The sequence below is a fragment of the Simochromis diagramma genome, unplaced genomic scaffold (genome assembly GCF_900408965.1).
Source record: "Simochromis diagramma unplaced genomic scaffold, fSimDia1.1 OVJJ01000344.1, whole genome shotgun sequence".
Classification (NCBI taxonomy): domain Eukaryota; kingdom Metazoa; phylum Chordata; class Actinopteri; order Cichliformes; family Cichlidae; genus Simochromis; species Simochromis diagramma.
In genome coordinates, this window is record NW_024387375.1 from 13,774,902 (window position 1) to 13,792,105 (window position 17,204).

The 17,204-nt window shown below is 39.8% G+C and overlaps 2 protein-coding genes across 5 annotated transcripts in view; one reads left to right on the forward strand and one right to left on the reverse strand.

Moving 5' to 3' along the window:
• The window catches only part of veph1 (ventricular zone expressed PH domain-containing 1), an 82,976-nt gene extending 76,341 nt beyond the window's left edge, over positions 1-6,635 (reverse strand). The window contains exon 1 of one of the 3 annotated variants that reach the window (XM_040008570.1): positions 6,433-6,632. The gene's annotated coding sequence lies outside the window, so the exon portion shown is untranslated. Of the gene's footprint in view, positions 1-6,432 lie in introns of all 3 variants that reach the window. The other 2 variants (XM_040008571.1, XM_040008569.1) reach the window with 2 other exon arrangements.
• Positions 6,636-7,973: 1,338 nt separating this feature from the next.
• LOC120719431 (lysosomal amino acid transporter 1 homolog) lies at positions 7,974-16,390 on the forward strand. Of its 2 annotated transcripts, XM_040008575.1 has the most exons (8): positions 7,974-8,135; positions 8,457-8,823; positions 8,932-9,061; positions 9,218-9,305; positions 10,197-10,306; positions 10,401-10,502; positions 11,774-11,959; positions 13,459-16,390. In XM_040008575.1, the coding sequence occupies exons 2-8, from the start codon at positions 8,621-8,623 to the stop codon at positions 13,573-13,575; spliced, it is 936 nt and encodes a 311-aa protein (XP_039864509.1). In that variant the 5' UTR covers positions 7,974-8,135; positions 8,457-8,620; the 3' UTR covers positions 13,576-16,390. The 2 variants fall into 2 exon arrangements, with proteins under 2 accessions (XP_039864509.1, XP_039864510.1); XM_040008576.1 differs by lacking the exon at positions 7,974-8,135 and having other exon boundaries at positions 8,631-8,823; positions 8,936-9,061.
• The last annotated feature ends 814 nt before the right edge of the window (positions 16,391-17,204 follow it).

Below are 17,204 nucleotides of genomic sequence, written 5' to 3' on the forward strand. Positions count from 1 at the left end.
ATGTTAGGGGGTTATGTGAGGACAATGGGCCTCTCCTTCTTCCTTGCCTCCACCACTGGCACTACTGTCTTGATTCAGCACACTGCGAGGGGGAGAGAAAACACTGCCTCTTTTGTATGGCCTATGAAGACAGACCAGCCCTCCCTCTTTTCCCTCCTCTCTCCCTCTGCTCAGTCAGCCCTGTCTTTCTGTGTAATGTGCACCTGCTCGGCCTGCAAGACATCGCACACACTCACACAAAAACTTGAGAAAGGAGCTGTGGGGAGACAGAAGAGACTATAGAAGAAAGAGCCTGCGTTGTGCATTCCCTGCATTCATATCAGGCTGAGCGTGAATTCAGAAGCTGCATGAAGAGGAAGAAAGAAAGATTTGGTTCGTCAACCAAAGTTGAACTATCTCAATAACGACATTGAGTTGTACGTGTTCATGTTTACTTCATTTGCAAAGCACAAGTCAATGTTTGCTGCTTACGGTGGTTGTTGATGGTCTCCTCGTAATTCAGAGCGTATCCTGACGAATTTGGCCAACTCATTGAATGAACACATTTTTATTTATACAGCAAAACCCAGAGCCTACAGCCACAGAGGTGTAGACAGACTATTTTTCTATGAAATGTATTCAAATGAAATGTATTTTATTGATTGGTATGCGTTGAATTTAAGCTTGATTTAGACTTCTAAGGAAAATCTACCTCCTAATTTACAACATAAAGAAGCAAGCAGGAAACTCCTTTGAACCCTACACCACAACCTTCCACGCCATTCAGGTCGTCGCGGTCCGGGTCGACCCGACACAGATGCATTTCTCGGGAGGTGCAGAGTCATCATTTGTTTATGCAGATATGAGTTCCAGTGCAAAGGTACAGAATGAGGACTCGCATAACCAAAATGTACATAAATAGATACAAATTTATATTAAAAGAAATTGGCCATGGTTGCTAAAATTATTATTGCTTTGGCTTACAATAAAACTACTATGTCAATGGGTGAATTGTGTTAGTGTGGAACAACTGCCATAGAAAAATGTTATCCCTCAAAAAGTTGTGGTGGAAAATGTAAATCCAGTTCTAAGAATGTGTGTGTGGCCCACACTCATACAACCTGATGCATGGGGTGTTTGGAGGGGGGGCAGTCTTTAATCCGTGCTGGCTGTGGCCACTTTTGGTGATCTACTGCAATCTACTCCTGTCTGGCTGGACCAGTGACCGCTCAACCAACGAGTGACTACGGTGAATTTCATTTATACAATTAAAGCAAACAAATATCTATTCAGCAAATCTGAACATCTCAAGTCTCCAGCAGTTAAAAGGAGTCATTTTATATTCTCAGTTTTATTTACATTTTTACTTTTTATACTTTAAATGGTGAAAATACGGCTTTTTTTGTCCTCAAAAATCCTTCTGCCGTATCCGTAAAAGACTGCACCTTCCATATTGATTACTTGATTAAAGTCTGGTTAGTTAAGTAGCTGTTCTATAACTGGGCCAATCAGTTATGTAACTGATGCCTTGGATTGAATGAATAAGTACGATGAAGGCTCCCCGAAGACATCTGTGGAAATAGGTCCACACTGCCGCGGAGAACTGAGTTAAGACTTGAAAGATAGACCCCCGAGGAGCCTACTGTAGAGGTATTGTATTATATGTGAATCTGTGTGTGTGTGTGTGTGTGTGTGTGTGTGTGTTTGTGCTTGTGTGGGACAAAGGGGAAAGTTCTCCATAATTTATGTCCTGCAGTTACGCAGCTGTGGAGCAACGATTGGGAATTACAGTATGATATGAGCAGGAGAAAACTGCTACAGTGAAACCCTGATGAAAGGAAAGATAAAGAAAAACAGAGAGTGAGCGAGCGAGGAAAACACGGGAGTGAATATCTTACCATCCCTACAGAGAGCGGTCACTATGGGTGTGATAAGACAAAGCAGACCACAGGAACACTTAATGTGACACTGATGGATGTCACACCAACTAAAGCAAGGAGAGCAGATAAAGATAAAATCATTTCTGCTTTATGTGCCCTTCACAATTTACCCACATTGGCTCCAATCTACTTTAAAGGCGGTGTTATACTTTACACATCTATGAGGATGCCATTGTCTGAATCCACACCCACATTAACTACATTTTGTCACCAGAGGATGAATGTGTCACTCTCCGTGGCTGTCCACGTGCCCTTCGATGTCTGTGAACCACGCAGACATCACACTACAACTACTCATCTATGCGCCACGTACGAGTGAGTGAAATCCCAGCGGCTGCAGGATGATCTGTGAGCTCAACGGTTTCAGAGTCATTGTAAAGTGTGTCCTGGGGCCGTGGCAATGAGGAGGGAATATATATCTAATCAGCACTTGATCATAATGTCAGCTGAAATGACCATCATACCATGCCACTGAGTATTTCAGAAACTGCTGATCTGATGGGAATTTCCCACACAACCATCTTTAGGGTTAAGATAGTCTCAAAAAGAGGAAACACCCAGAGAGCAGGAGTTCTCTGGATGAAAATGCCTGATAGGAAGGTGACAGTAATTCCATTAACCACTTGTTACAACAAAGGTGTGCAGAAGAGCATCTCTGAACACACAGCAGAAGACCACACCCAAGTGCCACTGCTGTCAACTAAGAACAGGAAACTGAGATTACAGACTGAAAAAGTGCTGCCTGGTCTAATGAGTCTTGGTTTCTGTCATCATCATGTCAATATGAACAAAAAGCTAAGACGAATGTTTCCAGCACCTTCTTTAGGCCAATTAAGATAGCTCTGAAGGTGAAAGTGGCACAACCAACTACAAACAACCTGTACCTAACAATCCTGTGTGTCACTGATGTCAATAATGCACTGAAAAAAAATATATTTACACCCAAAATGATTACATGTAAATTCCCATTTAATTTTGTTACATAAGTGCAATGTAAATATTCCATATGATGGAATCTGGTCAAATGAAATGTACTTTTCTGGCGTACATTCAGTTTATGCCAAGCATATTTTCCTTACTGATTAATTATTTGAACAAATAAAACTTTGATTTTTATACATTTCATTTGCATTTTACTTCAAAAAAACATTGTGTAATGTCTAAAAAGTACAAGACTTTTTTTGAGTGTATAATCATTTCAGATATTGTTGTTTGTGTATCTTGTTTATGTTCGTGACCTCACAAACTCGTTTCTCTGTAGCCTCATAGTGAGCAGTTGAGATAACACAGTTCAAACAATAAACCTCAACTGATAGTAACAAATACCTTTTATTGATTCTAACATTTCGATGAAATGGGCCACTACACTACTTATTGATTGTGCTGACAATTATAAAAAATAATGGCTCCTCTGATAATTAAATAAATGGATATTATTAATACTCATCATAATGTTGCTACATTATGCCAAAAACACATAATCTGTGATTAAAAGTTAGTTTTCTGCTTTTGAGTAATCACTTAAACTCTCATTTTCAGCCTAGAAACTTATTTTAGGACTCACTGTGCTACATTCTGAAAGTGAAAATAATTTAACTTCTAGACAGGTTGAAAAAATGAACACATCAAAGAGAACAAAGAGCCTCTATAGACTAATCTGAGTTGAGCTCATTCCTCCTTCCATTTTGTGTGTTTGTAGTCGTGTGTGTGTGTGTGAGCCCGAAATGTTCTCTGCAGGCATAACTGTGTCAAATAGCACTGAATCCACCCTAAAGAGTGCACGTTTGGGTTGGGGGCTTCTCTTTTTTCTCTGATTTGGCTCTGCTGTGCTGCGAGACTCATAACTGCTGAGAGGATTTCCACAGCAGAGGGGGAGCAGTGCTGGTTGAAAATGTGCATTACCGCCACACTCAGCCAACTAACACTCATGCACACTTTCGAGACCATTCATTATTCATTACTCCCCGCTGCCTTCCACAGCCCGAACTCGGTCTCGTGCTCTGAGCTGAGCGGAAGCGTGCTCCGGATTCAGCGTACGGGCCTGACTCAGGAGTACCGACTGAACGCTTTCACAGCATCATCAGGACGTGATTCTTATTAGAAAGCGATTGTTTAATGTGTTTCTAAACTTGGAAGTGTTCTCATAACCTGCATCCTGCATGTTATCCAGGCTTCCTGTTTCCTGAGTGAGCAGAATGAATAGCAGAAATGAGCAATGAAAGTTGGCTTTTACTGTCATATATAATCACCTACAGTATGATTTACAGATGAGGAGCAAGGAAATTTTTTAAAATCAGCTTTTCCAAACAACCTAGTCTTATTTTATTTACTTTGCACATAGAAACAAAATCAGCAATCCCGGCTTATTCTTGTTTGGCAAATTTCTCCAGCTCCTCCAGATTTGATGGTCTTCTGGCATGGATCTTGGTCTTCAGGTCAGGGCTTTGTGCAGGCCAGTGAGCTATGTTAACTTTGGTCAGCAGGAGCGACGTGTGTTTTGGCTCGTTGTTGTGCTGAAGACAAAGGGATGACTCAGATCCAGTTTTGCTACTGACTGCTGGAGTTTGTCACACGTCCTTCTTTCTTCATGATTCCTTCCACCTTAATGAGATTCCCAGTTTCAGATACACTGGAGCATCTTCACAGCATTTTGCTCCCATCACCGTGCTTCACCGTGGGGATGGTGATCTCTGGATTGTACGGCTCTCCCTTCTTTCTCCAAACAGCTGTGGTTTCATCTCATCTGACCAAAGGATGTGTCTCCAGTAAGCATAATCTTTCTCCAGGTCGTCTTTGACATACTTCCGTGTAACTGTACGGTGCGTCTTCGGCAGAAGTGGAATTTTTCTTGGCCTGTACCCCCTCCTTTGCAGGGTTCTAGTGATTTTCTTCTTTGAGACTACAATTCCTGAAAAAGTCATTCACTAATGCCCTGGCAGTGGTTCTGTGGCCTTTAGACACATCTCTCACAAGTTTTCTTTCCAAAGTCTTGGAAATCTTCCTATTTCTGACAGGCTTGTTGTATACGACGTGGCTCTCGTTGAATTTTTTTGATGATACTTTTGGAAACTGTGATGTTGTATAGCCATCTCCTGCTTTGTGAGCATCAACAACTTTTTCTCACAAGTCTAAATTGATGTGTTGTGTTTTTGGCATGATGCTTTCTCAGTGACAGCTCAAACCCTCGCTAAAGTTTTTATACTTTGTGCAAATAGCATGCTAACCCTGAATTCTAATTAGATTATACAGGCATTGTGCATTACAAAGTTAAAGCACATCATAGTACAGCAGTGGTTTGTGCTGTAGCTCAATGAAAAGGTTGGGTTTTCAGGTGGAGAAATATTTTTTTAATGACATATTTGTTATTTTGCACAAATTGAAATAATTGATTCTTTCTAAAGAAATGTATCATGTTCAGAAATGCTATGTTAAAATTACTCGCTCTAGTAAAAAAAAATCAGTTGGGAAAATTTCTAATAAAAAGCTTTTTCATAGCAAGGACTAATCATTTTGTCCCATAATTTGCACTCTGTAATTAGTTTCCTAAAAATATCCAAGGTAATGCAAAGCTGTTGAGCAATATAACTCCAAATAATCTAAGGTCTGCCATCATGAACTTAAAATAAAAGAGTGTACCTTAAATTCTAAATAATAAGCAATATAAGTGTCATGAATAAATGCTAAATCACACAAATACAAATATGTATTTCTTTGTTATTATATATACACGTTATTTTATTTTAGAAATCTTATGCACAAAAATACTAAGAGGTTAGTTCAAGTTCATACAGTGAACGATAATCTCCTTCCTTCCTGGGACATCAACATCTGTCTGAAGTCTGTGACCTTGAAGAGTCCCCCCCCACCACACACATACACACAAACACACACACACACACATACCGTCTGTATTCTCACACAAATACAAGTGAAGCAACAGTATAGATCTGGATTTGAGCGCGGGATTAGGGGAAGAAATGCACAGACTAAATGTGAGTAATGCCACTGAACTTGCCTTTCAAGCTCCGGGAGCACATTCCTTTGCATGTTACCCTGAGAAATAGAGAGGCACAGATGACTACTCTGTGACATCAAAAAATGTTCAAAATGTTCAAAAGATGAGGTGCCACGCGTCCTTCCAGGATACACTACCTCCCCCCAAAATGACCACGCATTTAGCCCGGAATTACTGTGAGTGTTTACGCGCGACAGCCCAGGAAAACACCTCTCATATCCACTTGCGCGCTCCCCCGGGTTTAGTAGTAGGCTATCTTTATCTGTGGCGTCATGGATTCTGGGGTATCCTCAGTAAAGACAGGAAAAAAGTCGGCTTAGTGGGCGACCAGAAAGTGTGTGGTGCATCCACTGCTTTCAACTCGTGCAGTCAACTTTCCCGACATCAAGGAATGTGGGTGACATATTCCCGTCTCTTATGACAGAGAGCATGCAACAAGAAACCCCCCTCCCAGCAGCCCGCTTCGTTTCCAAACACCCACGGACTCGGACAGCTTACCTGCTCCACGCAGCACGTCGACAGCACGCGGACGCTGAATGTGGATCCTCGCTCAGTATCTTCAAACCGCGCTCCAAAGCCTCACATAGCAACACAAATAAAAAAGCCCTGCGCAGATCCAGGTCCTCTCTCAGAGCAACCCTCACTGTCGTCCTCCTCGGTCACCATGGGAAAGCGCGCCATCTTGCGGCCGATCGGATTGCGCGGAGCAACAGGTGTATGGAGGGAGGGACAGGTGAGGACGCTGCGTTCAGAAGCCCTCGGAAAAATATGGAGATTATTTCAAACTCAGCTTCAGTGGTTAAAGCGATCTTTAAACAGGACTCGCTTTTTGTGACACGATTAGTTAACCCAATGGTTCATTTTAAAAAAATTAAAAATAAAATAATGCAAAAACGAAACAAAACAAAACAAAGAAATCATATGGTTTTCAAGCGTCAGGCGTGGCCAAGGTTATTATAGTTAAATAAAACTAAACACTAAAACTAAATGTGAACAAATCTTTTCAGTTAACTAAAATAAAGATAAAAACTAGACTTTTGAAAAACAAATAAAACTAATAAAATTATTTAGTGAACTTGGAAAACTAACTATAAAAAAATATAGAGGACACATCAGTTAGTTTGGCTAAAAAAATAAATAAATAAAATCTTGTAACACCTGTACTGATTCTCATTCTGATTCTGATTCATACAATAAAAGTAAATACTAAAATTGAGACTGAAACAAACAGAAACTAAACTACAATTCAACACTTTCAAGCAATAAAAACTAATCTGAAATGCCCATATCGGATTAGAAATTAAGTGCCAAATTGTACTTCAACTGAAACATATTACAGCATATTATTGCTGTTATTACAGGTGGGTTATTATTAGTTGTGTGATGATGGTTGTATTGTATATGCTGGTGTTTATACTAGTTTTTGATAATATAAAAATGTAATAAGGAAGAAAAGTACGGAAGCGTAGAGCTGCCACCCAGGCAAAAGAAAAATACAAGTATTTTCTTTTGCCTGGGTGGCAGCTCTACGCTTCCGTAGGAAAAGGCTTGTAGCAAAGGCGATATAGTTTTTCACTGTATTGACGTCATTCATTCATTGCTCTGGTCTGTAGATGGTGGTATTTTCCCAGGCATCGCATCCGGCGTGAGACTTCATTTTGCGGTGCCTTCAAAATAAAAGCACGTGATTTTGTCTACTTCATGGAGCGATACGTGAATGAAGTACATGAGAAATGAATGGGAACTATTAACGTCAAAAATATGTATTTGTATATTATACACGAAAATACATTCTACTGTGGCATTTAAATAAAAACACACATGACTTTTGCTATAACGTATGTTGTTTTCGTAAATACGTACCTGGGTACAACTTTGAAAAAATGTTTTCTACATAAATATGTACAAATTAAGTATCCCAGTTTACAAAAAAAGAGATATTATTTTTAAATTAATAAACAGCCTGGCATTATATTGTAAATTTCTCAAGCAGTATTAAATTATCCTCAAAGAGGATTTTACTTTGAATTCGCACCGGATGTTGCATCTTATCCTGGCCCGCTTCACACTGGAGACCGCTGATGGTGGACGGAGAAGCTATCCGTAATCTCTTTCAAAGGGCTTGAACGTGTGAGGATGCTGGTGAAGTTTGTACAAACTAGCAAACAGCCTGGAGTCTTTTACGAGTCCGTTTTAGTCAGGTGAGCGGTCACTGAACTTAATTATGTTTTTTGTATGTTTGTTTGTTTGTTAGCATCTCTTCCAAATCCATTTAAATTAGCCTGAAGCATGATTGCGTCCACATAAACACCACAAGTGGCTCTCTGGACAGCTGTGAGCGTGGGTAGGCCAGACTGAGCGTGCACCATGATCAAACTTATCGCTTACTGACGTATTTTTTAAAATGTAGACGTAATTACTGATTTGGGATGGACCTAACACTTTATGTTCTTTCCTCTGTACCTTCCACAGTTTTCTTTGTTCGTTTTGCTCACTGTCTGTTTTATTTTTCTGTCTTTCAGACTCGAGAAATGACATAAGAAGTCTGTTTGTACAGGCAGGTAGTGGTGCCACATAAACCTGCTTTCTCCAGGCTTTAGCTTTGTTGACAAAACACACCCAGGCTACTTAGAAAGTTGAAGTAGGAGGAAAAGGAGGAGGAGGTAGAGGAAATCAGTCTCTCCTCATGGCCAGCGGGCGTTTTCCAGGCAAGAGTGCAGATGTGGCCATCAACAACTGGACTGCTCCATCTCAGGGCAGACCGCTGTGTGTCAACGGGACACCATGGATCCTTTACCTGCTTGAGGAATGTGTGGACAACATCTGGGAGTACTGCAGTGTTGTGATAGGACTCATATCCATGTTCTGTTTTTTGTTGTCCACGATACCGTGAGTAATTACTTTGATTATTGTCGGCTTATCGTGCAACCAGCCCAGCCAGTCAGAAATGTTAACGTCTTATATTTGTCTTTAATCTGACTTGCTGGGTCTTTCCAGGCAGGTCTATGAGGCCTATCGGAATGGAAAAGTGGAGGAGGCCATGTCTTTTGGGTTTCTCGTCTTCCTCCTCAGTGGAGACCTGACCAGCTTCGCTGGATGCTATCTCACTAGCCAGCTGCCCATTCAGGTGAACACAGACAACTCAGCCTGGCTGGTTGAGGTCTGCTGGCTGTGCAGTGTGAATCTCTATCAAGATTTTGAAGGGATAGTCATTATCCTGATACTGATTTTCTTTTTTTCATTTTACTTGACATTTCTCTCTCTTGATTTGTCCCACTCTCAGGTTGTCACAGTGGTGTTTTACATCTTCACTGACTTGATTCTCGTCTCCCAGTTTCTCTACTATAAGATCAAAAACAGCTCCAGCAGAAGTGAGTCCTGACACCGTCTCTGCTCTTAGGTTAAACCTCTGGCAAAGCATGATGCCTGGTTTAAATACAGCACTGTGCAAAAGTCTTATAACATAAAGAAGTGATGGGTAACGCAAGACTTTTGTGCACTTGTTATGTAGCATTTTCCATCACAACCATCTCAGGGGTTTATAGAGAATGGTCCAAAAAACAGAAAGTATCCAGTGAGCAGCAGATGAATGGATAAAAGAGATTGTTTCGAGTACATAAGAAGACAAATAAAGTAACCACATTACAAACAACACATGCAGAAGAGCATCTCTGAATGCACAGCACATTTCACCTTGACGCACATGTGCTGCAGCAGCAGAAGACCACACCGAGTACAGAGCTAAGAACAGGAAACCGAGGATACAGTTTACATAGGCTCAATAAAACTGGACAATCGCATCGTGGTCATGCAGCAGACAAATCTTCAGCAACTGTGTGATCCTATAGTGTCTAAGAATGTGTAAGAATTCAGGCAGTGCTAATGGCAAAATGGGGTGAATGTCTAATTACCTCCACCAAGGAGGTTGTGTTTTTGGTAATGTTTCCGTGTGTCTTATTTATAGCTCCAAAAGTTTTGAATGAGTTGTGATAAAACCTTGCAGGGGTGTAGAGTAGGGTTTAATATTATACAATAGTTATTCAAGTTATTTATATCCAGTTATCATCCTACTCCTACATAATGTTTGTGTAGTCAGAGTAAACATCTGTCGTGCTGCCCTTATCTGATGTGCACTGCTCTGCAAACTTCATTGGGTAGTAATCTTAATTATACTGTTGCCTAAGCAAGACTGAACCTACAGGTACTGTTTTTGTTGTTGCTGGATACGTCTGTTACTGAGTTTGTGTGTGTTTGTCGTTTAGAAAATCCCGCGCTGAAGTGGGTGTGCTTCATGTGGTGTGGCGCTGGGACATTAGCACTCCTGGCTTTACCCAAGCTCATTATAGACAACGGTTCACATTTAAACACTCAGGTAGGACGCAAACACCTTTCCACTTGAGATTACCCACTCTTCCGTAGGTGCAGCATTAACTCTTTTCTCTTTATTTCACTGTTATCTTACCCAGAGTCCAGCCAGCTCCAAGTCAGTGGAAATCACTGGTTATGTATGTGGATATTTGGCATCTGTTTTCTACCTCTGCTCCCGTTTTCCACAAATCCATAAAAATGTAAGTAACTTTTTTTTTTTTTTTGACTCACTTTATTCTCAGAAACATGGTTTGTGTGTTTGTATTGGAGGTTTGTGGAAAGCTCAAATTACTATGTACGAGTTGGTCATAAATGGGGATGGAGAAGATGGTGAAGTATGAATATTTGTGAATACTGCATGTGTGTCAAAATGAAAGCCAGGCGTTGAAGACAATGGCGCTGTTGTGCTGAAGAAACACATTGGCTCGATTGCAGCGATTAATCACCAGAGGGGATTGTCTCAGTAGCGTGCCAGAGAGACTTCTGGGCACAAAACATGGACTCCCATGATGTTGTAAATCATTTAGGTCGCTTTTGCCCCTGTGGAAATGTAAACATGTTAGAGCACGTCCAAAATGTCATTCCAAGTCTACAAAACAATTAAAACTGTTGCTGTTTAGGATTTCCTTCAGAGTTTCTCTCACATACACTCACTTGTTGCCTGACATTGTGGGGGAATAATCAGCAGGATATTCATACTCTGCTGCTAAACACTTCTTCAGGGACGGACTGAATTTAGCAGCGACAGCAGAGTGTAAAACTCCATTTTATCTTTCAAGGTTGAAATGTGTCTTTGGTTTCTTAATATCGGATGGATACTGCCTTTCCTCATCCTTTCAGTGATAGATGGGATGAACAAAGCCAGCCTGTTTATGTGAAGCACACGTGCTTCCTGCTGTTTGTTAGTAGGATGAATTCGCTGTTGGCTGTTATCTCTTTTGGGGATTTGTTGATACCAATAAAGCAATTCAATAAATCTAGTCTTATCCTTTAATCTTGTTGAGGTTCTCTGTGTCTGTTTGTTTGCAGTGCAAGTCCACTGAATTGAGATTAATGTAAGTGAAACAACATGTACTTAACTCTTTTTTTCATTGACAGTGACTCTGGGTTTTTGTGGGTGGGGGGGCTTCATGAAACCAGGAGTTGTTGTCACAGGTGGTGCTATAAAGAGGCCAGGAAAAATCCAACTCCACCAAATTAGCACTAAATTACGCTTGTTGTTTAGTTGTTTAAATTCCTTTTTTCTTCTTTTGTGGTGAGGTATCCCAGCAGACATCGAGGCAAAGTTTAAACCTTCACATAAGACATCGTTACAGGGAAAGTTGCCATTTTTATCCGGCTGTAGCTGTGGGAGACCAATCAGACAAATGTTCCTGGCCATCCCTGCTAATAATGAGAGTCGCTATAAGCCCAGTGTAAGACTGCTGTGGTGCTTCTTGTTTGTCTGTTAATTATCTGTTAACTATTCTAGTTCCAGCGACAGTCTACAGAGGGCACCTCCTACCTGCTGTTCGCCCTGGCCATGATGGGTAATGGGACGTATGGGCTGAGCGTCATAGTTGTCCTTCCGGCATTGAAGGGCTCCAAACAGAACTTCATCGTCAAACATCTGGCCTGGCTCATCGGCAGCCTGGGAGTCCTCATACTCGACTGTTTTGTATCCTTCAAATAATAATAATAAGCCCAGCTGTACAAACTTAATGCAAAATCTGACCCGATAAATCATAATAGGGTAATATTGCTTGTAATGTTTTTGCATGTGCAGTAAATTTAAAGCATTCAGCATGCTGATTTTGTCCCAACTTGTGTACAACCCCAATTAGAAAACAGCTGTCTGAAATGTGAATAAAATAAATGCAGTGATTTGCAAATTTGACAGAAGAACATGTCAAATGTTTAAATGGTTTATTATTTACAGGGAAAAAATAAGCTCAATTTAGATTTTAATGTCCATGTTTACCACTGTGTACCGTCCCATTCAGCACCTGGACTCTTCTACTGTGAAACTGCTGTTGTGATGGCAGCAGCATGTGGTTTAGCATTTGCTGAAATCTGCTAGGACTTCCCTGAAAAAGACGTTGGTCCCTCTACTCCATGTTTTCCCAAACAAATTTGAAATCTTCTGACCACAGAACTGTTTTCCACTTTGCTTTAGACCATTTTAAATGAGCCTTGGCTCAGAGAAGACCGTGTTCATATAAGTCTTCTTCTTTGCATGACAGAGCTACAATCTTTATTCATGAATATCACGGTGAACTGTGGTCAGACAGTGATTTGTGCAAGTGTTCCAGAGCCCACGCAGTGATTTCCATCACAGAATCATGTTTTTAATGCAGTGCTGCCTGAGGGCCCAAAGATCAAAAGCATCCAGTGTTGATTTTCAGCCTTGTCTCTTGCACACAGAGATTTCTCCAGATTCTCTGAATCTTTTGATGATGATACTTAGACGATAAGATATTCCAAGTCTTCATTATTTTACAATGAGTAACATTATTCTAAAATTCTCTCATAATTTAAAGACAGATTTTAGTAGGTTGGTAGGTTTTCAGTGACTTCAGCCTTAAGGTCAAGGTCAGAGGTAGGAAAATCTTGTGAGTGCGATAACGTGAGAACAAGGCGACGTAGGATTTTAACATTCATACCATAGGTGCGTCTGCTAAGAGGCTGAGGGGTAGCACTGGCTGCTGCCAGTATTTTCATTTCTGAGAAACACCAGTCTCTTAGATGTTCTTTTTATACCCAGTCACGTTGCTATTCAACAGGTTTTCATCCCAATGTGTAACATACCAACGACTGTGACAAATCGTTACTATGTTACGCGTTCGGATGCGTGAGAGCAGGTTGGAATGAACCTACACGTGTGGAGGCATGACAGCGGGCTGACATGAATCTATAAATGTGTTAAGGTTAGGACTAGAAAGCTGCTAAGTCATTGCTTCGAAATGACCTCAAATTTACTTAACATGCTAAATTTTCTCAGTTTCAACATTTGCTATGTTTTCCACGTTGTGTTGTGAATAAAATATAGGTTTATTAGATTTGCAAATCATTGCTTTCTGATTTTATTTCAATTTTACACAGCGTCCCAACCTTTTTGATATTGCAGTTGTAAAATGTCTGAACTTACCGTGTCCGTACAACCCTTGACCGAATCAGGTAACTGCCCAGTTCGTCATGTACAGGAAGAACATTTCTGCCAAAAGCAGTGCGCTACGCCATATCCCAGAGGTGGAACCTCTTCTGAGTGAGGAAGAGGAGCTGACAGTGTTGTAGGACAGAGATCAAACACCAGCAGCGATTGGACTATCAGTCTTTGTTTGGAGCTCTCAGGGGTTGCTGAACATGAGTCTCATTTTCTTTGCACACAAGAGGACAATCTCCTGTTTAGTGTGTTAATAAAGAAAGAAAGAGGAGGTAACAGTTTCCTTAACACTGGAGATTAACTACCAGTTTAGAAGCTCTTCCATAGTTTCTCTTTAGTCTGGCTTGCCTGCATGACTTGGGTCATTTTTGCACTTGGACCTCTTGATTTTGTTTATGGATGGAAAAACTATATTTAAAAGCAATCAGTGAGCTTCCATGTTTAAAATAGGGCTCTTAAAACCAATTAGTCATTTCTAAAATGAAACCTTTGCCAGTATCTGCGGAACCTGATGTATTAACATATTTTTTAAGATAGTAGGTATCAGCACCAAAAGCCCACGAAAGCAAATTTTCCAAATACTCCCCTAGTAAGCACAGAAGTGTGGAATTACATTGGTCTTATCTCACTTTGTGGCCCTGTAGCTAACCCTTTACAGCCATACGAGACAACGCTGGGATAAAAAGAACCAACTCTGATGTTTTAATGTGAATCTGATAGTGTTATATAATGTGAAAAGGATTTTTCGTGTTTAATGTTTAAGGACTAGTGGATTTCTTTGCTTTGCGTTCTCTTTGTTGTCCACCAGGAGAAACAGTGTGTACCCTTTAAAACTGTTAATAGTCTTAATATAAATGCATTGCATAAACACATCACTGTTTTTAAGCTAATGTGAATCAGATTGTTAAAGTAGATAATAACTTTGCTTCTAATACTGACTGCTTTCCGTCCTGTCCACCTCCATCCCTTTTGGATGATATTTTTGATTTTAAACCAAATGCTAAGCGGGTTATAAGTGATGTTTATGAGCTGTTAAGTAATTTTAGGCTGTCCACATTGCAATCACTTAGGGAACGATGGGGAAGTGATCTTGGCCAACGGATTGCAGATGAGACTTGGCATAAGATAATCAATAGAATTTCTTTGTCATCTATTTGCCTTAAACATGTGGTGATTCAGTTCAAAGTGGTTCACCGTCTCCATTGGTTTAAAACTAGAGTGAGCAAAATCAAGGATGGGTTTGACCCCACATGTGACCGGTGCAAACGAGAGCCTGCTTCCCTATTTCACATGTTCTGGGCGTGTCCAAAACTGGGTAGATTTTGGAAAAGCATATTTGAAACCATGTCCAACATATTTGGTGTTCCAATTGCACCCTGCCCGTTTATAGCTATTTTTGGGGTGACGCCTTGTGATGCCAGTCTTTCCAAATCACACTCTGATCTTCTGGCCTTCTGCACTCTTCTGGCCCGTAGAATGATATTATTGAAATGGAAAGAGCCACTTCCACCTGTATATGGGCAATGGGTTAAGGATGTCATGTACTATACTCAGCTGGAAAAGATCCGCTACACTGTAAAAGGTTCGGTTCGGAGGTTTTATGACACATGGCGACCTTTTCTTACTTACTTTGAAAGATTAAGTCCGGATACTATTGCTTAATGTGCGTGCGAGTGGGGTTTTTTTGTTTTTGTTTGTTTGTTTGTTTGTTTTGTTTTTGTTTTTTGTTGTTGTTGTTGTTGTTTTGTTTTTTCCCTTGCTGTTGTTCATTTATTTTATTATTTACTTTGTATCTGTTATTTTATTTTATTTTATCTCTTCTTTCCTCTCTGGCTGGGTTTTAGTTACACTGTTCTGGATGGGTGGGGGGGCACGACTGTTCGTTAATATTGCCATAATTGTTGTTGGAAGCAATTCTTTGTTCAATAAAAAGACCTTGATCAATCAAAAAAAAAAAAAAGTAGATAATAACTTAAGAAACTGTATTTCTTAAAAACAGCAGTTGAACTGTTTGTCCTTCCAAGTCCCTGATTATGACCTCCCTGCAGATGTCCTCTCTTAAGTTTCCGTGTGCTGGCATTGTCTTTTTAAAAATGTTATAACGTTTGTTAAAAAAGAAAGAAGACGCGTTCAATGACGTTATCTAAAAATAGGAGCATTATAAAATTAGTCCACGTGTCTAATCTGTCATCAGGTTTGTGGGAGAGAGTATGCTCTTGTCAAGCCAAATTTATTTGCATTATTTCGTAGCGTGTCCTTATTAGCTTCTTTACAGTTGTTCCCAGAACTAATGCTAATTGAATAGATGACAACAGAGGAGAGAAAGGAAAAAAATGGTGTACTAATAGATGAGTAGTTTCATCTTATGATTATATTTTTTTGTAAGTATTGATTTAGACTAATGCTAATAATAATAATAGTCTTAATAATATTAGTTAATTCATAGTAAATTAGTTACTAGTGAATTATATTCTTTCTTCTGACAGATGGTTTTCTCATACAACATGTATGTGACATAGTCACTTTTAACCTGATCATCTGTTTAACTTCAGTTCTGCAGATTTCTCTACCTCAGGCAAGTGTGGGCGTCTTTTTGTGTTAAAAAACAAACAAACCATTAGTCATTAGTCCCAGTACAAGCCCGAGAAAATTCATTTGCAAATATGCAATAATAACTTCTTCACTAATAATTCAGTACTTCTAGTGATTTATTGTATTTTCAAAATGTTCCTGTTTCTCTGATTGTTTTTGTATTGAATATATTATTAGGACCTTTTGCTGCTACAGACTGTGGAGCATATATATAAGTTGTTGAGATGGGTTTATTTTATTTCCTTTTTTAATCTTCCATTGTGTTGCCTTTTAATAAATGTGTATTATGCCAAGTTTAAATAACTCCATTGTATCTTTATAAAATATACTATGTACTGTTTTGATTGAAAGAAATCAAGAATTTGGTCTCAAATTTCACATCAAAGTTTGAAGGTTCTGTCTTTGAGTCACAGAAATGTACAAGTTTACAATGTCTTCTCAATCATGTCCGTAGTTTGCTGAACGAAACTGTGCACCTGCACAGTGGATTTTAAATCCAAAACTCGAAATGCGATTGAAATGCAGGCTTTCAGCTCTACTTCAAGGGGTTTTATCAAAATTTTGCATTAACTGTTTATGAATTACAGCCAATTTTATGCACAGTCCTCCATTTTCACTGACTCAGAAGTATTTGAACAAGCAGACTTTGCTAGAAAACATCCAAAATAGCCTGAAGTAGCAGTTCTGGGAGAAAAAGACTAAAAAAATATTTGGACAGAATAACAACATAAATTTATACCAGAATTATGGAAAGAGGCAAGTATGGAGGAAAAATTGGCTCATAGTGGAGGCAGTTTTATGGCATAGCTTTGTATAGCTGCCATTGGAAGCTGGGCACTAGTGTCTAAGGGTGACGTAAAGTAGCAGGCTGAATTGTGAAGTGTACAGGCTATACTCATACAAAATGCCACAGAATCGATCAGACAGCTACAGTAACCATGAGCGCTCAAACTCCATGCGCGACTTCTGAAAACAATGCTGCAAAAGCACATATAACACAAACAGAAGGACATGCAGCAAAAGGTCATAACGGACCCCTGGAAGCGACAAGCCAACAGTCTAATACCAAACATGTACAGTATTGTATGGCTCAATTAAAACACATTACTCTTCCATCTTGCCTCAGCTGTTATAGCAGAAACACTTCCGTTGTATTTTATTGAACTTT

What these genes read in the sequence shown, in the direction of transcription:
- LOC120719431 (XM_040008575.1), top strand. Translation starts at nt 8,621, where the DNA reads ATGGCCAGCGGGCGTTTTCCAGGCAAGAGTGCAGATGTGGCCATCAAC. An exon ending in CTAGCCAGCTGCCCATTCAG is followed by an intron (nt 9,062 to 9,217) that starts GTGAACACAGAC and finishes TCCCACTCTCAG; the next exon opens with GTTGTCACAGTGGTGTTTTA. An exon ending in GTTCACATTTAAACACTCAG is followed by an intron (nt 10,307 to 10,400) that starts GTAGGACGCAAA and finishes TATCTTACCCAG; the next exon opens with AGTCCAGCCAGCTCCAAGTC.